The following is a 22,858-nucleotide window of genomic DNA, read 5'->3' as shown; positions in this document are numbered from 1 at the left end:
ATTTTTGTCAGAATCGTTGACCATCTTTCCACATTAAATAAGTGCAAATGCCAACATTGAAATATTGAAATGAGAGTGTGGCCAGTCTGATGTGGGTCTCTGATAATGCTGGCTGCCCATCTGAGGCAGCAACTCCTGTAGATCCCTTCAATGGTGAGGAGGTCAGTACACGTGATGGGCTGGGCGGCTGACACCACTTTTTGCAGTCTTCTTCGTTTCTGGACATTCAAGTTGCTGAACCAGGCTGTGATGCAACCAGTCAATATGCTCTCTACAGTACATTTGTAGAAGTTCAAGAGATTATTGTTGATATACTGAATCTCCTCAATCATCTAAGGAAGTAGAGGCATTGATGGGCTTTCTTTATGATTGCATCAGTGTGCTGGTTACAGGTCAGGTCTTCAAAGAATGCACTCCCAGGAATTTGAAGTTTTTGACTCTCGCCACCACTGTTCCGTTGATGAAGACAGGTTTGTGGATCCACGACCTTCCTCTTCCAAGTCAACAATCAATTCCTTGGTTTTACTGTTGTTGAGAGGAAGGTTGCTGTCCTGGAGAAGGGTCTCGACCCGAAACGTCACCCATTCCTTCTCTCCAAAGATGGTGCCTGACCCGCTGAGTTACTCCAGCATTTTGTGTCTATGCTGTTCTGGCACCTTTTGTTCAGTCAATCTATCTCCGTCCTATACTCTGACTCATCATCATTTGTAATTCATCCAACAACTGGTGTTGTCAGCGAATTTGAAGATCAAGTTGGAACTGTGTCCGGCTACAGTCATGAGCATAGAGCAAGTAGAACATGGGCCTGAGTATACAGTCTTGAGCTGCCCCAGTGCTGATGGTCAAGGGGGAAATGTTGTTGCCAATTCATAGATTGTGGTCTTGTTGACGAGGAAATAGAGGCATGCGCATAGACCCAGTTTCCTGAGCTTGGTAACCAGTTTGGAGAGGATGGTGGTGTTAAACGCCAAGCTGTGGTCTATGAGCAGAGTGATGTATTGGGGGGGGGGTATGGGGGCCCAGGAAGGTTCATCAGTGTTCTCTGCTCATCTGGGAGTGATGCATCACTGTTGCTCGAGCTGCTCCCTGGTTTTGCAGGAAGTTATAATGTGCAAGACCTACCGCACCTGCCAAACATCTGCCGCATTCTCCAGTTTAGAGCTAAAGATCCTTTTAGTCTTTCTGATGGCCTTAAGCTCCTATCTGGACCTCTTGTAGGATGCTGCTTTGCCAGACTTGAATGCCCGAGATCAGGTCCTCAGAAGAATGTGGACCTTCTGGTTCATCTAAGGCTTCTGGTTGAGGAATACCTGGATGGTTTTCATGTTCGTTCAGTTCCATTGCTAAGTTCTTGAACATGGCAGTACCAGTCTATATTAGGAAAGTTAAACTCTTCTACTATGACACTATTATTATTATCGCAACTCGCAGCAATCTCTCAACATAGTCTGAAGAAGGGTTTCGGCCCAAAACGTTGCCTATTTCCTTCACTCCATAGATGCTGCCGCACCCACTGAGTTTCTCCAGCATTTTTGTCTACCTTCCATTTTCCAGCATCTGCAGTTCCTTCTTAAACAACTCTCAACATATTTGTTCTTCCAATTCCCATTGACTATTTAGTACAGTACTACTTACTATAGTACAATCCCAACAAGGTGGTCATCCCCTTTTCATTTCGTAGCTCCGCCCATATAGCCTCTCTGAACGACCCTTCAGTAATGTCATCATCCATTGCCGGATGGTTTCTTTGTAATCAATAAATGAACTCCCCCCCCCCCCTCCTCATTTATCGCGCTAGTACCCTGGAACTTTAAACTGTCAGTCTTGTCCCTCCCTCAACATGGTTTCGGTAATGGTATAATATCCAATTTTCACTAACCTGTCAATGCCCCTAGTTTATAAGCCTTGCCTGTTTGGCCTCTTGGATTGAAATAAATGCAATGTTATCATTCCTCACTCCCTGCCCGTCTTGTCTACTGAACGATGTCATTGACTTCCGTATCAACTTCCAGCCTTTCAACAGCCTAGGTTTAGTGCTACGGACCAGGAATGAATATTTTGGCAATGGGACTTAAATTGAAATGTTTAGTAAAGCGACGATAAACCAATGTGTTAGCAACTGATCCTTCATCCTATTTAACACAATTAAACAGTGAATTAGTTTCTGTATTATCACAGAATAACAAAAGGAGAAATATAGCTTTAAAACTTTGTAATTTTTAGCAATGTTTCATGTGAGACCAAAAGAAAAATTCAGATGCTGAAAATCTGAAATAAAGAAAAATGTCAAAAAGATAAACATGGGTGGATTCCCAAAAAATGTATACAGCAGGCATTATAACATTCTGCACAAAATATATGTGAGCAACATTTCAATGGATTACCTCTTCTCTTGGTTGCCTGCTGTCATTATCGCCTTCAATTCGCACTCTAACAACTCCCGATTTGTCTACTATCTCCTGAATAACTTTACCATTTTTACCAATTACTTTTCCTGCAATAAAAAAAAGATTAGCAATGAAAGGGAAAAGACCAAATGAAGATATTTTGCAAGTCATGTGTATTACAAACCCATTGATGGAGTGAATTTTAAGAAAAGTACAGTGAACGCTCACTTCAACAAACCCCTTTGTAAGATTTTGGTTTTACACAACAGATCTGTCGATGCAACCCCCATCTCGCCGCTTACAGCCCTGGCTCTCAATGCTAACCCCGACTCGCAAGGTACACCAGCGAGCCCTTCTTCACCCACCGCATGGTCCGTTGACATGGCTGTTGTTGCAGCTCACGTTGTAACCCCTTGCGAGAGCCTTCTTCGGGCCGCTGCCACCGACAAGACACAACGCGAGCCGCAATGATAGCCCTCTCACCCAACCCTGCTGTAGATAGTCATGAATGGCATGCTAGTACAGGCCAGTGGCATCAACGCATAATTTTAAGATGAAAGTGCAGGAGTAATTCAACAAACAATCAGTCTGAAGAAGGGTCCCGACGTCACCTCCCCATATTCTTTAGAGATGCTGCCTGGACCGCTGAGTTACTCCAGCACTTTGTGTCTTTTTGTGTATTAACCATCAAGTGCAGTTTTTTTAGGTTCAACTACATACAATAATACTTTACTCAGTTATAATGGGCAATCAGTAATAACAAATCCCCCCCTCCCTGTGCTTGGTGAAATAATTTCAAAAACACACTAATACAATGCTCTATATTTGACTGCTATTTTGCATTAAATTTCAAATTATGAGCAAGAAAGCCATTTGACCCAATGTTAACTCATCTATCCAGAAATATGTTATTACCGGCCATAGCTTAAGTTGACAACTTTCCAACCCTGTAGTCAATGTCATGTTGGTTAGCACATCAGATTAGCTTCCAAATTTCAACTAACTTTTCTCCATTCGCACCGAACAATTTTGCTTTTAAATGGCGATTGCACCCAAGTAGTTTATACCATTTGCAGTACAATATCTGCTACAATAACATTGACCAAATATTTCTCCCAAAATGGAAGGCTCCTATTTCTAGCCTTTGATTTTGAAAAATCAAGTATCCAATGTTATTAGTCCGATAACTTTCTTGAATGACTTCCAATATTTCTGCCCTAGTGAGCAGAATTAAGGCATATTAATGGGCCACAGTTTAAGAATAAGGGGTGGGCCATTTACAACTGAGATGAGGAAAAACTTTTTCACACACTGTGAATTTGTGGAATTCTCTGCCTTAGAAGGTAGTGGAGGCCGATTCACTGGATGCAGTTAAAAGAGAGTTAGATAGAGCTCTTCGGGTTAGCAGAATCAAGGGGTATGGGGAGAAGGCAGGAACAGGGTAGATTGTGGATGATCAGCCATGATCACATTGAATGGCAGTGCTGGCTCGAAGGGCCGAATGGCCTACTCCTGTGCCTATTGTCTATGTATATTCCGACAAGAGTTTATATAAATGGTCACACAATTCATAGTTTGGGTTAAACTATTTTCATATTAAATTTGTTTCCTTAACAGTCATTATATATATATTTACATTAATGTAGTGCCAATGAAACCCATTGATCTCAAACATGCATAAGAGTAATTTTTTTAATGCAACACTTACCTACTAATTCCCTGGGAACCTGAACAGAATCTTCCACAAACTCAAGATAATTTCTAGCTTTCTGAACTGCTTCTTCAGTCTGTAAACAACAGATCAAAATCTTAATGTTACGATGAATATTAAATATTGCGCGTGGTATTCTCACTTGCCAGCATTTTGTTTTATGGTGATGTTTCACCCCCCCCCATATTTAGACAAATATTAACCACCAAAAATATCAAACAAGCTTACTTGTTACTTCTTCCTCTCTTCAGGGATACAATAAAACATGAGCTTGCAAGGTCTTTCTAAAATATTATTTTAATGGAGATAATTTAAACTTAGCTATTTGCAAAATATGTATTGTACGTACAATGTGTTTTGGTGCAAATTCAGGGAAAAATTACGACAGCATTTAATCACTCACAATAATAAATTATATTTATTAATTGAACATTATAAACAAAGTAATTTGGGGAAATACATTATACTTGATAAGTACACACAATCTTTATACTTATCAAGTGTATGAGTAAATTGTAAATATTTTTCTAGCCTTTCAGGGCCAGCACTTCACAAGTCCCATTCCCCAAGAGCTGCTCCATTTGCACAAAGGCAATGGACTACAACTGAATTATACAGTAAATTCTATTGTGGGATATTAATCGGCCCAGTTTCATCTGATTTACGTGGATAATTGAATTATCTCTCAACCTATAAAAAATGCATTGGGATCTTTTATTTTTATTTTTTAAATCTCCTTTTTTTAAACGGTGGCACAACAGTAAAGCTGCTGCCTTTGAGAGCTTACAGCGCCAGAGACCCCGTGCTGGATCCCGACTGTACGGAGTTTGTATCTTCTAACAGTGACCTGTGTGTGTTTTCTCAGAGAACTTTGGTTTCCTCCCACTCCAAAGACTTGCAGGTTTGTAGGTTAATTGGCTTGATGTAAATGTAAACATTGTCCAGAGTGTGTAGGATAGTGTTAATGTGTGGGGATCGCTGGTCGGTGCAGACTCAGTGGGCCGAAGGGCCTTTTTCCACGCTGTATCTCTAAACTAAACTAATGCATTTGTCATTGTGATACCAATGACACTTCACAATCCTCAATAAAACTAGAGTTCTTATCCAATGGATTAGATTTCAGGTTTCAATTTTGGAAATAGAATGTATCTAAGTCACAATGCGTCAATCAAGAGAACCTGGACACAGTGTTCCACAGATCTTAAATTTCTCAATATAGTAAATAGATGCAGGAGTAGGCCATTCGGCCCTTTGAGCCAGCACTGGCATTTAATATGATCATGACTGATCATCCAAAATCAGTACCCCGTTCCGGCTTTCCCCCCCCATATCCCTTGATTCCCTTAGCCCTAAGAGCTAAATCTAACTCTCTCTTGAAAACATCCAATGAATTGGCCTCCACTGCCTTCTGTGGCAGAGAATTCAACAGATGCCATACGTGTGAAAAAAGCAGACAAAGCAAGCCTACAAGCTTACAAACAACATAAGACAGTCAAGTGATCGAACACCAAGCTGCACATGTTGTTGCAAGAATAAACAAGTTCGGTATTCTGAAAAATGCACGGTATCATGGGATTTGTCAAAGGTCATTCGCGATAAAGAAAAAGCGAACCTAGCGCTGACTGTATAAACTGTGTATAAATTCCTATCTTTATTCATACTTTATGTGTAAAAATATATTTAATCTGAGGAACGGGGGTGCCAGGTAGCGGGAGAGCAGGGTGTAACAGTGAGTGAGAGGGGGCAGATTCGAGCGGGAGACAGGGGGAGAGACTGGACCGGCGGAGAATCATTCTCGGCAGCTGTGCTGCTGCGAGCACACAGAGCCGCGCCTCATCCGTAGCCAGCCACTGGCCATCACCAAACGGACGGGACACCCAGGAGGGGACAGAGACGGCCCAGCAGCAACTCAACAGCTCCTGCAGCACCAGAGACCCAGGCCCGACCACGGACGAAACGCAGGCCTACACACATGCAGCAGCACAGCTGCCGAGAATGTTTATCGAGAGTGACCTATGGGCATGCGCAGTCGGAATACCGAACTCGCTTATTAAGAACACTAATTATCTAACTGAAATTGATGTCAATCCCAAGCAAGACTTCCAGTTCCATCTCATCTCTCAAATTGCAATATTATTGGAAATTGCTTTATTGAACATAGAAGCTTATGTTCACTAGGATATTCTTAGATTGTTGCCCAACAGATAAGCACCAGTCAAAACAAATCAAGAGTAGATATTTCGAATAACTATATCAGTATTTCCTTTAATAAATAACATTAAAAATTGATATTCTTTTTAAATCATTTTGTATTTCTGCAGAATCTCAGATCTCTGTCCTCAATAAAAACAGGATATCAAATATTATGAAAAGATAGAAAGAATCCCAAATGATGATGCCATGTGCTACAACAAACATTTTTGCCAGGACATGTCTAAAAGTGTAAAATGGCATGAATACCATTGAATAGCTGGTTATGGCACTCATTTAATCCAGCCTACCAAGCAACCTTGATCCACTGCAGTTCACTTATTGCCACAACAGGTCCACGACCGCTGCCATCTCCCTGGCCCTACACTCATCCCTGGAACACCAGGATAAGAATAACATCCACATCAGCCTCCTATTCATAGACTAGGCTCTGCTATCAATACCATTAGCCCAATTTAGGTCATCTCCAAACTAGTGGAACTTGGGAGTCAGCACTCCCCTCTGCAACAGGATCCTCGACTTCTGGACCAACAGACCACAATGAAGATAAGTGACAAATCATCCTCATCCAAAATTGAGACAGTCGAAAACTTAAAGTTCATAGGAAGAAATATCACCCACAATTTGTCCTGGACCAGCCTCATCAACCTAAGACCATGAAAACACAGCAACGCCTCTACTTCCTCAGAAGACCTCCGAGCCATCTTTAATCAGATTATCTCAAACTAAATTTTGCACTCTTTATCCTTTATCTGTATACTGCGGACAGTAGAATTGTTATCATGCATAATCTTTTGGTCGACAGAATAGCGTGCAAACGAAAGCTTTTCATTGTACCTCAGTACACGTGATAATAATAAACTAAACTACATTTGAGGCACCGTCACGTTTCTAAGTTACAACTACTAATTGCAATAAGGTTGGCTATTTTATGCTATGCAAGAGAATAAACATATACTTCCCACAGATTTCCAAATGGGAAATTGACACTATTGACAAAGCAGTCAGTTATTTTGTACATTAACAGTGTTATTTCATTTGATACAAGAACCTGGAGATATCATGTAGACCTAAGTGCAAAAGTTTTTGCTGGTAATTTAAATGCATTACTTCATTGTGATTAAAATTCATACTTTTCTCTTGGAGGTGACAAAGGCAAATTGAAGTATATAATGTTTCTCTGCATTTAATCTACCTTTTCTTTGAGAAGGTTTCTTGGTCTCAATAGTGCTTTATTTGTCACATATACAACTGCACAGTGAAATTCTTTTTGCATATATAACAGATGCAGGCGCCGATATTATTGGCGCCTTTATTCAAAGTCCAGTCGGCCCAAGGGGGGTTTAGCAGACCCAAGTAATACAAACAACACGAGAGGAAGATGAAAGTGTCTGTCTCGTTAGTCAAAGTGATTGATATTATTTATTTAAAAAATGTCTTCCAATTTAGTACTAAATTATTGAAGCTTTATTCCAAGTTTCCATTAAACTGTTGGACATTGGAACTTTGATTTTGTTCTTCTCATTGCTTGTAAATATTGATTGTAATGTCCAATTGTTTGATAATTTCGATTTTGTTAATATTAATGTCGTTAATGTCTTTACTTGTTCGGAATAAATAAATAAATAAATAAATAAATAGATAAATAGATAGATAGATAGATAGATAGATAGATAGATAGATAGACTGTGCCAGCTATTATATATCAATGTTAGTAGGCATACTACTTAAATTATTTGGAAGAAAACATGTTAAATATAGTTCCTATCACTTTGTCAGAGCATTAATGAAAACAAAAGATTTATTAAAATTGCCTGCAGACGTACCTCTCCATAAATCCTGAACGTCCCAGTTTCTTCATCAAGTTCAATTGCTGTAACACCAGACACCTTTCTTGCTTGCTGGATATTGGAACCATGTGTTCCAATTGCTAGTCCCATTAGATCCTCTCTGACAGTGAATTCCTCTTGGAATGCAGCTGCTAGCTGTTTGGTACTCTGGCAGTTTGTTAAAAACAAACAAAAGCTGTGATTATTTCAGTTGATTGCAGTTCAGGCATTTTAATAGATCATGAAATAAACTGTTCAAACTGATTTTACAAAAATGCTTCTTAAAAAGAAATAATTTTGCATGTAAAAGATAGTTGGCATTCATTTAAAAAGGTAAACTTGAATGCTAATGATCCTGTTGGTAGCAATTACAATTGCTGTTAACAATTAAAATCTCCAACAAAAAAACATTAACATTATGCAATGGTATGTCGAGTCTCCAATCATAGCGACATTACACACATTGTATCAATCTCATAGTAGGGATAAAAATAATTGCAGTCTCCATGGTTAATTTGCATTTGATGCAAGGTCATTAACCTAAAAGATTAAAGTGTTTCACCATCCACAGATGCTGCCCCTCCTGCTGGTGATGGTCTCTCAGGTTATAAGCCATCACCTTAAGGCTATCAACTGACAAAAAATATTTCTGAATGTCAAGATCTCCTACTTACAGTTCTTAGGAATTTAGGTGCTTTGTTTCTGTCGTTGCACTATATTATTTGTTGTTCTATATTGGACTTTTGTTGTTTATTACGGTGTGTACTGAATACTATGTTTACATAGTAACATTACATGTTTGGGGGGGGTTGTCCGTCCCCCACCCTAGTTGGCTTGTTAGTTTCACTGTTTGTAGCCCTGCATTATCACCTCTTCCACAACCAACAATGGACCACTGTGGGCTCTATCTTTCTCAAGTCATCGGTGCCGGTTTGTGCTGTACCATTTTATACCTCTAGTTTCCCTCTCCCATGACTCTCAGTCTGAAGAAGGGGCATGACCTAAAATGTCACCCATTTCTTTTCTCCAGAGATGTTACCTGGCCCGCTGAGTTACTCCAACATTTTGTGTCTATCTTCAGCGTAAACCAGCATCTCCAATTCCTACTTATATATTTACATAGCTGTTGTGCTGCTGCAAGTGAGAATTTCATTGTTCCGTTTCACACAATATGACAATAAAACCTTCATGACTATCAAGTACTCTCAAATGATCCAAAAGCAATTATTTCACAACAGGATGAATGGCACACAAATAATTGCGGATCGTGGAATGTTGAAAAAAAACACAAACTGCAGGAGTAGCTCAGCAGGTCAGGTTTAATTTATTGAGGGAACGTTTTGGATAGACACAAAATGCCGGAATAACTCAGCGGGTTAGGCAGAATCTCTGGACAGAAGGAATGGGTGATGTTTCGGGTCGAGACACTTCTTCAGACTCATAGTAGTGGTGGGGGGGGGTGAACAAATCTGGAAAAAAAGGTGGAGGCGGGACAAAGCCTAGCATGTGATAGGGGTGAGGGAGGTGTGATTGGCAGATGGTGGAAACAAAAAGGTGTCAGATAAGAGAAGAGTGAAATGTAAAGCCAGAGGGAGGGATATCAGTGGAAGGGAATACGGGAGAATGAATGGCAGCATATTTTAACTTGGCCATGATAATTGTAGCAAAATATCTCATTCAGTTTTCTGTTCAAATTATTCGGCTCTATTTTAATTGTAGCAGTGAATAATTTTACAATTGTTGACAACATCCCAAACTGAATAAAACTCCAAACTTTCAAATGATTAACATTTATAAAGAATTGAACATCCTTCGTGGAACATTCAGCATAATACAAAATACCATTTATGTTACAAATCACAAGAATCCTACATCACAAGTACTCAAATATTTCAGGCTAAAAATTATTATACTGGAAGGACTGGGGATTTCTCTAGAAATAAAACAATTGATTAAAGTCACCTTCAGTCTTTGAAAAGTTGTTGTTAGAATGGAAAATAGTTTTACTCACCTCTAAATGCTTAGTTGCCTCTTCATTTCTGGACACAAGCATGAGTTTTGTACGAATGCTACGCAAGTGCATATCACTAAGGATGCTAACTCTCTTCACTGTAGACTCTTTGGTAGACTGGATTTAAAAAGAAAAGTTATATCTTATGCATCAATGCAACCATCAATAAAAGCATTCAGCAAGGCTTCTTCACATTTTTCTTGCAAACTTTATAAATCAAAGAATAGATTGGAACTTACTTTCATTAGTGCTTAGAGATTGTTTACCTCGTGGTTATGGTATAGGAAAAAGTAATGTTAAGCAAAATATTAAAATAGTTTCAATGTAAAAGTCTGGTTACAATCTCCAAGCTCAGCAGTTAAAACATAATAGAAACATATATCTGTACCCATTCAACAGGTTAACCGTGCAATATCCTGAGGATATTGATAAGGTGGACACATTGTCTAAATGGAGAATATAGAACTAAGAATCATTGTCATGGGTTTGTCCCTTTTAGACAGAATCCAATTTCACTTCATCTATCAGTCTATCTTTGAAACTCTTCATCGTCGGTCAGTGAAAGCAAAAATGTTCTTTGAACCAGTGATAATAGTGTTTTTGCATGTTGAGATGGTAGCGAGTGAAGAGGCAGAGATGGCAATGATAATTGTACGATGGTGGCACCAGCAAGGAGCTCTTTTAAAATTAAAGCTCACAATTGAAGTGCACTGTGCCTTCCATCACATAGCCCCATATAATGATAAACTCCATATTGCGATCATATTTCAAGATGAAAGGTAGACAAAAATACCAGCGGGTGAGACGGCCAGGAAAAATGCCAGCCAGGAAACTCAGCGGGTGAGGCAGCATCTCTGGAGCGAAGGAATAGGTGACACTAGACTAAGTGGGACCCATTGGGTCCCAGCATCACACGGGAGGGCTGGTCACCAATGCAATATTCCACCTCTCCACCAATTCCAATGTTGCACGCTAGTTGGGGGCGGGGGGGGGGGGGGGCAACGATTTAAAAAGCCAAGGCGAGGCAAACAATTGGGCTGCAGCCACACCTGACGCCCAAAATTCATTTTGTGAACACAAACTTTTTTTTTTTTTAAAGCGAGGCAAACAATTGGGCTGCAACCACTTTACAGCCGCATCGAGGGGACTCACCCTGGAGTAGACGTGGGTTCAGTGTGATTCGCAACTTAGAGAGCCGTGACCCTCTCGCTTCCTGGGTCTGGCAGAGTCCGAGTGAGGGACTACACTTCCGGGTTTTATAGTCCCTCTCCCCTGCCGCCAGCGGGGGCAGCAGAGAGAATGGCAATTTAAAAAAAAACATTAACACCGCTCTGATTTTTCATCGATGGGAAAAATCCTCCAGTCCCAGAAGGCAGTGGGGGCTCTGAGCGAGATGGCCAAAAATGACGGCCGTATGTGGCGGCGTTCTCTCGGAAATCGCAGCACAGTGGGCCAAATGCGGTCAGACTTTTAGTAATCTTGGGTCGATTATATCATTATCTTCATATAGCTGAATGCCTCTTAAAGCTTTGTCATAACAAGCAGTTTTGGTGGTAGTAATGTTATGTCAGTAACTTTTCGTTCGCCTTGATATCAGTTGCTCAAGTTCCAACAAACTCCTATTTGTGATGTTATTTCCATACAATTCCAGTAACCCTTCCACAGCATCCTGGCTCACATAAACAAATCCAGCCTTGTTTGCCAATTGCACAATACCTTTTCAGAGATTTTTCAGTTTCATAGATCCATGGATATTGTGCCAGAACTTCTTGGATACACCATTCATTATTGCATTTGTTACATTAGCCCAAAACACACCAATGTAGGCTCTGGCTTTTTCAAATATTACAAATAAGGCTGTGATGGCAATTCAACTCTGAAATGACTTACTTCATTACAAGCTGCAAATAGTAAGCCTTCAAAGTAACAATACACCCATGTTTGTGATTTTTTTTAACAATGGAGTGGTGTTACGTGGCTAAAAGACTAGACTGGCACCTTACTCAATGCACTGGATACAATCCCAGGAACAAGCAAATTAATGGAATCTGCACTAAAAGCAATCATAATATTTGCTGACCGAGTTACGATAAGAAGAAACTGGCATAAATCCCTACCCTCTACTCGTAGTCTTGTAGCCATGCATTGCCCAGATTTCAATGCATAGACACTGCCTGTAAAGGCTAATGTTTTGCAGGTTGGGATATGTCATGGAGCCATTTAGCAGCAAGATGAGGAATAATTCTGGCTACATCTCAACAGCAGTGAGTGCAGGCCTCTATTAGGAGTGGTAGCAGTTACCGTGTGTGTTGACAAGTGGAACTAAATACTGTCAGCCACATTCTCAATGTCAACCAGTTATTGAAAGGCTCTATGGATGAAGAGCAAAGCTTTGTTGCAGATGATTCCTCACAGAATACCATTCAATACAGGGGATAAAAATATATTGATATAATCTTGCAAGAACAACACACTCATCCAGACTTTGTTACAACACCACATTCCCAGAGGATTGACTTTTGAAAATAGTTTTCAAACTCTGGATTCCAAGTGGGAGATTAAGATAAGGTTCAGTCAAGATGAGAAAGGCAATCGTTGGCTGCCTTGAAGCCTGCAGCAAGTTCCTCATCTCTCAAGATTGATGTGTGAGGGCATCCTCCTCCAAAAATAGCAAGTCTCACTCAGTTTAGCGAGAAACCGCCTTTCTTGATGATATAGAATAAGATTGTTACTAATACTTTATCTCAACTCGACTTTCTTCATTTCTCCAAACTCCATTCTAAATGTTCAGAACCTCAGGCCTTAAAAGTTACTAATAATGAAGATCCCCATCCCATTGGAATTGGGACCTCCAAAGATTCATAAACCTGAATGTAAAAACATAAATTACATTCAGAAAGCCATTTTCTCATCCCAATATTATTACAAATTCCCACCGCCTCAAAAACATAGAAAAACAGCATCTCAACATCTATTCTGCTAAGTACTCATTTAGAATTTAAAAACATTCAATGTCATTTTTCTAAATGTTTGCAAATCTATTCAATTTTTCATACATTTGTCCTCTCTTCCCAACAGAGAACAGTGCAAGTACATGCCACTCCCATAAAATAAAGAAAATATTTTCCAAGATAAGCAGACCAAAACTAGAGATAGTACCCCAGCATAATCTCAATGCCCTATTATGATCTGTACACATGAAGGACATGCTTTAAAACAGTTTTGAGATTTAAATGCGAGCATGTTCTCGATTCTTACCAAAACCAATAAGTGACCAGTGTCAGCATCATAGAAAACGCAATCCGCCTCAGTTGCCTTCTTAAAATCTTTATGTGCGCTTTCATTTGCACAGCTGCATAAGATAAAATAAACGTGTCAACACTGGATAAAATACTTCAATCCGCAATTAAAAGAAAAAAATACAAGATTTTAAAAATTGCAAGACATGCTTTATAATAAATATGCAAATTGTAATAAAATAATAATAATTTGATGGTGCAGGAATGGTAACAAAACTCTGCAAATACTAGTTTCTAGCTGGAGCATCTAATCAGACAGCACAGGTAGCAATTCAGCCCAGCACATCTGCATCAACTTTCCAAATGTTTTCATTACAAGTAAAATTATAAAATGAACTGTTATGTTAATTACCACTGCTTCTGGCCATGTATACTTGATCATACTTCACATATAAATAGAACTCTTTTCCTGTCAATTATTTTAAATCTAGCCTTTGACTGTTAATTTCAATGGTACAGGAAGTTTTCCATTTACTTTAACAATTCTATACATTTTTAAATCTACCACCCCTCCCATTAATTTTCCTTTGAATCCTGTAGAACTGCAGTCTCACTAGACCTTCCACTTAATTTACTGGAAGAATGCCAAAGGTCTTTAGTTATCTGCAAAGTATGTACTAAACTTTAGAAATACTGTCACCAAGGGCAACCAATATACCAAAGACCACAATTTTAATGCATGCATTCTCTACTTTTATTCATAAAAGCATTAACAATTTTCCCTGGTACCTAGTACTCCCAGCATAATCTCAATGCCCTATTATGATCTGTACACATGAATTCCTCGGGTCTCTATTGAAGAACATGCTTTAAAACTGTGCCATTTAGTTTCTTAGCCGACTAATGTATAATTTCTGCAATATTTGTCCTCTATCTTGTTTGTCCTGTTATCTTTATCAATGGCAATTAATACAAACTACAGCACAACCATATTCACATTCAGTGGTCAGCCAATGTCCTTAATTACTAATTGTCAATGCTTATCGATATTCTGGGATACTTGCATGAAAGATGCCAAATAACTGGGCCACCTCATGATCCACCATCATAGTGAGGAAAAAGCAAGGTATGCAAAGTAAATAAAAACAGTTAAGGTATTCCTCTCTTCTACTTACGCTTCCTTTAAATCATCTGGAACATCAACTGTGCATTTAAAGAATGTGTTCTTTGTAATTGCCTTATTCGGATTCATCGGACGTAATCGCTCAAAAGTAACAATTTCATTGTACGTAGCGTCACAGGCAGCATATTCAATGACATAGAACTACACAAAAACAAAGTATCAAACTTTACAATACACAACTTTATATACAAATGGTTTTTAAAAAATGTAGTTGAGAAAATACAAAAGGTAATGAATTTGCCTGCTAAAGAAATAGTCAATACAGACAAATGTACCAAAGCTGCATGGTTACATTTTATTTTTAAATCAAAAGCCGCTTCCCAATGGAACCCGATATTTCGCAAAAATGCGGGTGTTAAATTTGCATTCAGTTGTACAGATCAAATTTTATATGAATTCACTTTCCAAAGAAAACTTTCAAGCATAAAAGCAGCATACTTTCACACTTAATCAAACTTTTTTAATAAATGTACAAATTGTAGAAGTTTCAACCATTCTATGCAAGATTTTTTATTCAATTTTACGGATTTGGGCATCTTGTGATCTTGACTTGGTGGTGGTGAACCATCTCTCTTGAACCTTTGAAGTCTTCTGCTGAAGATGCTCTTAAGTCATTCCTGCACAGGGGAGTTCCAGAATTTAGCCACAGGGAGGAAAGATGAAGCAATAATGCACTTCCAAAGAAGGTGTGTGACTTGGAGGGGAACTTGCAAGTTTAGTTTAGTTTAGAGATGCAGCGTGGAAACTCGCTCTTCGGCCCACCAAGTCCATGGCAAATATCGATCACCAGTACAATAGGTCCATGTTATCACATTTTGCATCCTACACACTGTGGGTAATTTACAGAAGTCAATTAACCTACAAACTTGCACATCTTTGTAGTGTGGGAGGAAAGCGGAGTACCCGGAGAAAACCCACACGGTCCTGCGGAGAACGTACAAACTCCACACAGACAGCACCCGTGGGCAGGATGGACCCAGGTCTCTGGCGCTGTGAGGCAACAGCTCTATCACTGTGTCACAGTGAAGTGCTCCTATGCATCTCCTACCCTCGGTTGGTAGAGGTGATAGGTTCAGATGTTTCTGTGATGGTGGGAATCTCAAGAGGTAACCAAGACAGATCATCCACTCAATACTTTTGGCTGAATATGGCTGACAGGGATGTTCTTGGAGCCACCTCATGGTTACACATTTAACAATCCAGCACTATTCGGAACCAGATGCAAGATGATTTTGAGCTGACCTATTAATGGTTGGATCACTTGGCATGGTGTTCAGCACAATGTTGCGTTGCAGTTTCAGTAAATTAGCACTTCACTTTTACGTATGCCTAATGCTGCTTCCAGCAAGAGATTCAACAAAATGGAAATTAAAATCTTTGCCAAGTCACAACATCAAACTGCTTCATAGTTTGGTAACTAGTACAATTTCCAACCCATATCTGCAAAAACAAAAATTAAAATCCAATTATCTTAAACTTCAGGCATTTTTCACTTACATCTCCTTTCATCATCCGAACCTTGGCAAGCCACCAGCCACAGGGTTCGTGTTCATTTGCTCTCGAGTAAACCTGAGAGGGATAAGTCAGAAAAAAAAATACTGGAATTAATGATTCATTTAAACTTTTTAAATTATGATACTGTACACACCTTTCACTCATGTTAAATGCTAACATCTCTCTCCATAACCACACCTCTGCTACAGCCACAGTCACTCAAGGCGTTCCCCAAGGCTCCGTACTCGGCCCCCTCCTCTTCATCATCTACATCCTCCCCCTTGGTCAGATACTCCGCCACTTCAACCTGGACTTCCACTGTTACGCCGATGACACCCAGATCTACCTCGGCACCAAATCCCCCCACAACCCCCCCCTCTCCCATATCAACTCCTGTTTGTCAGCTATAAAAACCTGGATGCAACATAACTTCCTCAAAATCAACAGCGATAAGACAGAATCCCTCCTCATAGGCTCCAAAGCCACACTCAGCAAAATCAATAACCCCACTCTCACCATCAACGGCACCACTGTCTCCCCATCTCCCCAGACGCGCAACCTTGGCGTGATCTTTGATTCCACCCTCTCCCTTGAGCCTCACATCCGCCATGTCATTAAAACCTCCTTCTTTCATCTCCGCAAAATCGCCAAACTCAGACCCTCTCTCACACCTCCCGCTGCTGAAAGACTCATCCATGCCTTCATCTCCTCCCGACTGGACTATTGCAACTCACTTCTCCTTGGCATCAGCTCCACCTACATCAACCGACTCCAACTGGTCCAGAACGCAGCCGCCCGACTCATCACCCACACCAAATCCTGGTATCACATCACTCCAGTCCTCAAACAACTTCACTGGCTTCCCATCTCCCACCGGATCACCTACAAAATCCTGGTCCTCACCTACAAAGCCCTCCACCATCTGGCCCCCCCATATCTCACTGACCTCCTCTCCCCCTACCAACCCTCACGGTCTCTCAGATCCACATCAGCCGGTCTCCTCTCCATCCACAAGTCCAACCTCCGCAGTTTTGGGGAAAGAGCCTTCTCCAGGGCAGCTCCCAGGCTCTGGAACTCCCTCCCCCAACTGATCCGCAATTCCGTGTCCCTCACCATCTTCCAGTCCCGCCTCAAGACCCATCTCTTCACCTCTGCCTATCCTTAGCCCCACGTCCCTCTCCCTTTTCATCTGTGCATGAATTGCCTCATATTGTGTTTTGAATTGAATTCTGTCTTTAATTTGTGTACTAGTCATGTCTCTACTATTTATTTCATTCCCCTTACATGTTTTTCCTCTACCTGCTAAATTTTTGTAAGGTGTCCTTGAGACTCTTGAAAGGCGCCCATAAATAAAATGTATTATTATTATTATTAACATTGCAAATCTGCAACTGAAATTCATTGAAAGAAACCAACCATAAGAAAACTAATTGCAATTGATGTAAAATGGGCATTTTTTTCCATAATTTCCATATTTGATAAAGGGTACATACAAACAGCACCCGCCATTCCCCTGCCCAATTTACTAGTTGAGCTAATATCATTCTGTAGCACTTGCGTGCCATCCTCATTATCAACAATACCACTGATTTTCATGTCCCCAACAAACTTACTAATCATACCTGTATCAGGACAGGGCAGCATCTCTTTGGGTAAAATTATTAATAAAAATTGAACAGCTAGAATATACTCATTCACTTCACCAATCTATATCCCTTTGCAGTATCACAGCCCTTAATTCCATCGAGACTTGGTATCACTAGGAAGTGTGAATACATTATCCTTGCTCTCTTCATTTAAATCAGTGGTATAGTTTATGAACAGGAGGGACACAAAAACTCATCGCTGCCCACACTCCACTGATCACAGCCTCATAAAAATATGTTTATTTCCAGTTTGCTTTCAGTCCATTAGCCAATTTTCAATCTCTGCTAGTATGCTATGCCCAATGCTACATGCTCCAGTCGTAGTGAGGTCTTTAGGATCCAGTGATAAGGGATCAAATTTAAACTTAGTTAATAAAATAATTTGGAAGTTGATGAAGCAGCAAACAGGATGGTGACTATTGGATAAACAAACAATTGCAAAATTCCATCTATTTTACTAATCTTCTTAAGAGCAGGAATACAATTACATATTTTCCTAGTCCCGTCTATGTATTTCCATATCAATACCAATGTACTCAACTGTTAATTGTTGTAGATTTAATCATTAATATTTCAGAAGATAAAAGAAATAAAGCTTGATGAAAACTACAGCTATGGAAAGTTACTGAGCTCGATATTTCAAGTGCATTGGTTGATCTTAAAGTGGTTGTTTCCAACTTGTATACAGATTGAGAAACTGGAGCATCATGGAATTTTTAGAACATAAAACCATTCACTGAAATTATCATCCCAGCCCTATGTGATGCAATAATAAAGTACAGTGGATACCTCTTATAATCAAGACAGCAGAAGAGCAGGGCATTGATTGCCAATCGGGAATTGATCAAATAGTTGATTATGCATTTTCAACAGCAAACAATGAGAATAAAGAGGAAGAACAAATAATTACTGCCATCGGCAAAATGTAAAATTGTTCTCAGAGAAGTCAATCTAGTCGATGACAGTATTTTCTCAGACATACCTCAGACTGGCTATCTAAGAAATATTCATCTACATCAACTACTAGCTAAGCTGGAAATCTACAGTGCCCTCCACAATGTTTGGGACAAAGAACCGCCATTTATTTATTTGCCTCTGTACTCCACAATTTGAGATTTGTAATAGGAAAAAAATATATCACATGTGGTTAAAGTGCACACTGTCAGATATTAATAAAGGCAATTTTTATACATTTTGGTTTCACCATGTAGAAATTACAGCAGTGTTTATACATAGACCCCCCCCATTTCAGGGCACCATAATGTTTGGGACACAACAATGTCATGTAAATGAAAGTAGTCATGTTTAGTATTTTGTGGCAATGACTGCTTGAAGTCTGCGATTCATGGACATCACCAGTACAGTGGATACCTCTTGTAATCAAGACTGCAGAAGAGCAGGGCAGGTGTCTTCTCTGGTGTTGCTCTGCCAGCTCTGTATTACAGCCATCTTTAGCTTATGCTTGTTTTGGGGGCTAGTCCCCTTCAGTTTTCTCTTCAGATATAAAAGGCATGCTCAAATGGGTTCAGGTCGGGTGATTGACTTGGCCACTCAGGAATTGACCATTTTTTAGCTTTGAAAAACTCCTTTGTTGCTTTAACAGTATGTTTGGGATCATTGTCTTGCTGTACAATGAACCACCGGCATTTGTTTGAACTTGAGCAGAAAGGATGTGTCTATACACTTCAGAATTCATTATGCTACTACCATCAGCAGTTGTGTCATCGATGAAGATAAGTGAGCCAGTACCTTCAGCAGCCATACATGCCCAGGCCATAACACCCCCACCACCGTGTTTCACAGATGAGGTGGTTTGCTTTGGATCTTGGGCAGTTCCTTCTCTCCTCCATACTTTGCTCTTGCCATCACTCTGATATAAGTTCATCTCTGTCTCATCTGTCCACAAGACCTTTTTCCAGAACTGTGGTTGCTCTTTTAAGTACTTCTTGGCAAACAGTAACCAGGCCATCCTATTTTTGAGGCTAACCAGTGGTTTGCATCTTGCAGTGTAGCCTCTGTATTTCTGTTCATGAAGTCTTCTGTGGACAGTGGTCATTGACAAATCCACATCTGACTCCTGAAGAGTGTTTCGGATCTGTCAGACAGGTGTTTGCGGATTTTTCTTTATTATAGAGAGAATTCTTCTGTCATCAGCTGTGGAGGTCTTCCTTGGCCTGTCTTTGCAATTAGTAAGCCCACCACTGCTCTCTTTCTTCTTAATTATGTTCCAAACAGTTGATTTTGGTAAGCCTAAGGTATGGCTGATGTCTCTAACAGTTTTATTATTGGTTCTCAGTCTCATAATGGCTTATTTGACTTTCATTGGCACAACTTTGATGCTCATGTTGATAAACAGCAATAAAGGTTTCCAAAGGTGGCGGAAAGACTGGAGGAAAGACTAGGTACTGAGAGCTCTCTTGTAATTGCATGATGGAAGCAATTAAATACACCTGAGCAATTACAAACGCCTGTGAAGCCAGGTGTCCCAAACATTATGGTGCCCTGAAATGAGGGACTATGTATAAACACAGCTGTAATATTTACATGGTGAAAACAAAAATGTATAAAAATACCCTTTAATAAATCTGACAATGTGCATTTTAACCACATGTGATTTTTTCTATTACAAATTTCAAATTGTGCAGTATAGAGACAAATAAATAAATGATGGCTCTTTGTCCCAAACATTATGGGGTAAGATAGAGCACAATCTGTATTTGTTACAAATATTGATGGTACTTATAGAAGGTGCAACAAGTAATCTCAAAGCTAATTACTGCTTTTAGTCAAATTTATTACAAATCACTGTTAATAGGCATTAGAAAATAGGTGCAGGAGCCAGCACCGCCATTCACTGTGATCATGGCTGATCATCCACAATCAGTACCCCGTTCCTGCCTTCTCCCCATATCCCTTGACTCCGCTATCTTTAAGAGCCCCATCTAACTCTCTCTTGGAAGCATCCAGAGAATTGACCTCCACTGCCTTCTGAGGCAGAGAATTCCACAGATTCACAACTCTCAGGGTGAAAAGGTTTTTCCTTATCTCTGTTCTAAATGCCCTACCCCTTATTCTTAAACTGTGGCCTGGTTCTGGACTCCCCCAACATCAGGAACATGTTTCCTGCCTCTCGCGTGATCAATCGCTAGAATTTAGAAGATTGAGAGGGAATCTTATAGAAACTTACCAAATTCTTAGGGGGTTGGACAGGCTAGATGCAGGAAGATTGTTCCCGATGTTGGGGAAGTCCAGGACAAGGGCTCATAGTTTAAGGATAAAGGGGAAATCCTTTAGGACCGAGATGAGAAAAACATTTTTCACGCAGAGAGTTGTGAGTCTCTGGAACTCTCTGCCACAGAAGGTAGTTGAGGCCAGTTCATTGGCTATATTTAAGAGGGAGTTAGATGTGGCCCTTGTGGCTAAAGGTATCAGGGGGTATGGAGAGAAGGCAGGTACAGGATACTGAGTTGGATGATCAGCCATGATCATATTGAATGGCGGTGCAGGCTCGAAGGGCCGAATGGCCTACTCCTGCACCTATTTTCTATGTTTCTATGTAATCCCTTAATAATATTTTATGTTTCAATAAGATTCCCTCTCATCCTTCTAAATTCCAGTGTACACAAGCCCAGTCGCTCCATTCTTTTAACATATGACAGTCCCACCACCACGGGAATTAACCTCGTGAACCTACGCTGCACTCCCTCAATAGCAAGAATGACCTCCCTCAAATTTGGAGACCAAAACTGCACATAACACTCCAGGTGTGGTCTCACCTGGGCCCTGTACAACTGCAGGAGGACCTCTTTGCTCCGATATTCAACTCTTCTTGTTATGTAGGCCAACATGCCATTAGGTTTATTCACAGCCTGCTCTCCCTGCATGCTTACTTTCAGTGACTGATGTACAAGGACACCTAAAACTTGTTGTACTTCCCCTTTTCCTAACTTGACACTATTCAGAAAATAATTTGCCTTCTTCTTCTTGCCACCAAAGTGGATAACCTCACATTTATCCACATTAAACTGCATCTGCCGTGCATATGCCCACTCACCCAACCTGTCCAAGTCACCTTGCATTCTCATTGCATTCTCCTCTCAGTTCACACTGCCACCCAGCTTTGTGTCATCTACAAATTTGCTAATGTTACTTTTAATCCCTTCATCTAAATCATAAAGTTTGTAAATAGCTGCAGTCCCAGCATCGAGCCTTGCGGCACCCCACTCTGAAAGGAACAAAGACAAATGAAAAGACTAATTCCTAACCTGTAATCAGAAATGGCCTCAAGCCTCTCAGTTGCAAAAAACTGCTCGTCAACAATTAACTAAATGGACAGCTACATGGGAAACAGCCTGGCATTGACAACAGGTATATTAACCAAGCACATTCACATTAGCTTTTAAAAATGTTTTAACATGTGTTTTCAGAAATGACATCTGCATTTTTACATTATATCAAACTGATTATTTAACCAAGATAGAGTTGGGCTATGGGCACAGCAGCCAATCAAAAGTGGAATACGTCTCCATATAACTTCCTGAGAAACCAAGTGCCCAGTGTGCTACGAGGTCCACTCCATCGTGCACTCAGACCAAAAATATGTAAAGCACACTGTTAATTATGCTTAGCTATTTCTGCCAAAATTAAACCATGTAAAGAGTTTTGCTGTTGGAAATTCACGTTGAATGGAATTCTCACAAGCAGCAGTTAGCACATCTTTACAAATAAACACTAATGCATAATCATCCTTTTTTGAGGCACACATAATACCATGTTCTATACCTCAAATACTTTTGAATTGTGCTTCAAGAAACCTCTTGACAGCTAATGTGTGGTTGGGCATCATGGAAAAGCCATAAACATTTTTAGCAAAAATATAAAAGAGCAGGTAGTTTATTTATTTATAAAAGGGAACACTGTACTTTGAGCAAATCAATCTTTTCAAAAGGGATTATTTCAGGATTTGTATAACTTTAGTACAAGGTGGAACCGAACTCTATTTCGGTAGCAAGAGAAGGAACGATACAGACACAAGGACAGCAGATTCTGAAGAAGGGTCTCGACCCGAAACGTCACCCATTCTGTCTCACCAGAGATGCTGCCTGTCCCGTTGAGTTACTCCAGCTTTTTGTGCCTATCTTAAGCAA

General features: G+C 40.1%; 1 protein-coding gene across 3 annotated transcripts in view; it reads right to left on the bottom strand.

The window, feature by feature from the left end:
- fxr1 (FMR1 autosomal homolog 1) overlaps window positions 1-22,858 on the bottom strand; it is a 63,435-nt gene that overhangs the window by 29,388 nt on the left and 11,189 nt on the right. For all 3 annotated transcript variants that reach the window (XM_033032155.1, XM_033032157.1, XM_033032156.1), the window contains exons 4-10: window positions 16,069-16,140; window positions 14,564-14,712; window positions 13,408-13,501; window positions 10,150-10,266; window positions 8,136-8,306; window positions 4,096-4,174; window positions 2,385-2,494 (exon numbers count right to left, since the gene is read on the bottom strand). In XM_033032155.1, the coding sequence (XP_032888046.1) occupies window positions 2,385-2,494; window positions 4,096-4,174; window positions 8,136-8,306; window positions 10,150-10,266; window positions 13,408-13,501; window positions 14,564-14,712; window positions 16,069-16,140 (792 nt within the window). The remainder of the gene's footprint in view (window positions 1-2,384; window positions 2,495-4,095; window positions 4,175-8,135; window positions 8,307-10,149; window positions 10,267-13,407; window positions 13,502-14,563; window positions 14,713-16,068; window positions 16,141-22,858) is intronic.

Source organism: Amblyraja radiata, chromosome 13 (assembly GCF_010909765.2).
Source record: "Amblyraja radiata isolate CabotCenter1 chromosome 13, sAmbRad1.1.pri, whole genome shotgun sequence".
Taxonomy (NCBI): domain Eukaryota; kingdom Metazoa; phylum Chordata; class Chondrichthyes; order Rajiformes; family Rajidae; genus Amblyraja; species Amblyraja radiata.
This window is presented reverse-complemented; position numbering and strand designations above follow the sequence as displayed.